At 45.8% G+C, this 1,611-nt stretch overlaps 1 protein-coding gene across 1 annotated transcript in view; it reads left to right on the top strand.

Annotated features, from left to right (window-relative positions):
* The window catches only part of GIP (gastric inhibitory polypeptide), a gene marked incomplete at both ends in the record, with an annotated part of 4,196 nt that extends 3,832 nt beyond the window's left edge, over positions 1–364 (top strand). The window contains 1 exon segment of the mRNA XM_081271960.1: positions 259–364. Coding sequence (XP_081128086.1) covers positions 259–364 — 106 coding nt within the window.
* Between the last annotated feature and the right edge of the window lie 1,247 nt (positions 365–1,611).

The raw sequence follows: 1,611 nt of genomic DNA on the forward strand, positions 1-1,611 counted from the left end.
AAATTAAAAAAAAAAAAAAAAAAAAAAAAAACAAGCATGCACCACCATGCCTGGCCTTGTAGTAGATTCCTGTTTGACCTTGCCTGTACTGAAGAGTAAAAAGGAAGCTCAGGATCTGAGAGCAGAGATAACCAAGAGGCAGCTGTGTTGGCTCTGTCCCCACTTCTAAGGGCTCCTTCTGAGTGCTAGGTCCTGTATTTGCTTTCTCTGGGTGAGGCCCAAACTCAAGCAGGCTCCCACAGGCTGTATTCTTTGCAGCTCCCTACCCAAGAACCCTGGTGATGAAGATCTACTAAAGGAGTTGTTGATTCAAAAGCTGCTGGCCTGGATGGTGGACCAGACAGAGCTCTGCACACTCAGGTGAGGGAGTACAGTGGTTTTGGGCATGTTGCACAAAGGTTAGAAGCTTGAGCTTCTGGGTTACACATGAATTCAGATCTCCCCACCCCACAGTGCTAGGGATGGAACCCGGGGCCTGGGGCAGGCTAAGCAAGCTGAACCATACCCCAGCCCTTATTCAAATCTCTGCCCCAATATACACTGGCAAATTACTTAGCCTTTCTGGACCTCGGTGTTTTCATTAAAATGAGACCTATTTAAACCATTTCATGGCGGGCTCATGTGTACCTCTGTGGTAGAGCACTTTGCCTAGCATGCCATTCTCAGCATAGGTTTGGGGGGTGGAATGGGAGGATCATTTAATGGCATGGTGATGAAGTTTTTATAAGATAATGCAAGTAATGAGCTGAGGGCCACACCTGAGGAGGAATAAGAGCTGAGAAGTATCAGCAGTTGTCATTACTACTGGGATTTCCCTCTCATCCTCCTCAAGTCCCAGTTCTCTTACAGCTCAGCTGCCCATCCCTATTCTCAGATTTCCTTCTGGACCCTGGGGCTATGACACCTTCTAGTGATGGAAACTTCTGTAGTTGGAGGCTGTTAGCCCTGTTGTGTAGACACTGATGATCTCAGTGATTACCAGCTAGAAAATCTTTCAGTCTATGTATTGGGTCCTAGAGAAAGGGACTAAAGATTATGGACTTAGGCACCTAAGGATGAGACAGGACACCCATCCAATAGGCAGACACCAAGCTAGACACGGAAACTGAATCACATCCAGACTTTAATACTGGAAACTGGGAAGGAATGGAAGGGACAAATCTGGGAAGGCATCTGCCAGAGAGTAAAAATGGAAAAGGGAATGTATCCAAGCTAATAGAAAAGAGATAGGAGAGAATCTCCATAGGAAGGTGGGTAACTGTCTCTGTAGTTTAGTGAATTATTTTGATTATTTATCATTAAAAAGGTCATTTGAAGGTAGGAGCAGTTTGGTTCCTGCTGGGCAATAGGATAAATAAACTTGCTGAGCTGACTCCCAGTTGATAACGACCCCACCCCACCCCACCTCCCTCCTCTTGTTTCTCCACTTTCCCAGGTCTCAGTGACCGACCAAACCCAGTTTCAAGATTGGACTCTGCCCTTCACTTACTCAGCTCAGCTCATGCCTCCGCCCTACTCCAGAGTCCCCAAGAGAAACCAAACCAATAAAGTATAAGCTGAAATAAATCATTGTGCACATTGTGAAAATTTATTCAAATGTCAACTGAGGGC

This window comes from Spermophilus citellus (genome assembly GCF_964194105.1).
Source record: "Spermophilus citellus genome assembly, chromosome: 17".
NCBI classification, from domain to species: domain Eukaryota; kingdom Metazoa; phylum Chordata; class Mammalia; order Rodentia; family Sciuridae; genus Spermophilus; species Spermophilus citellus.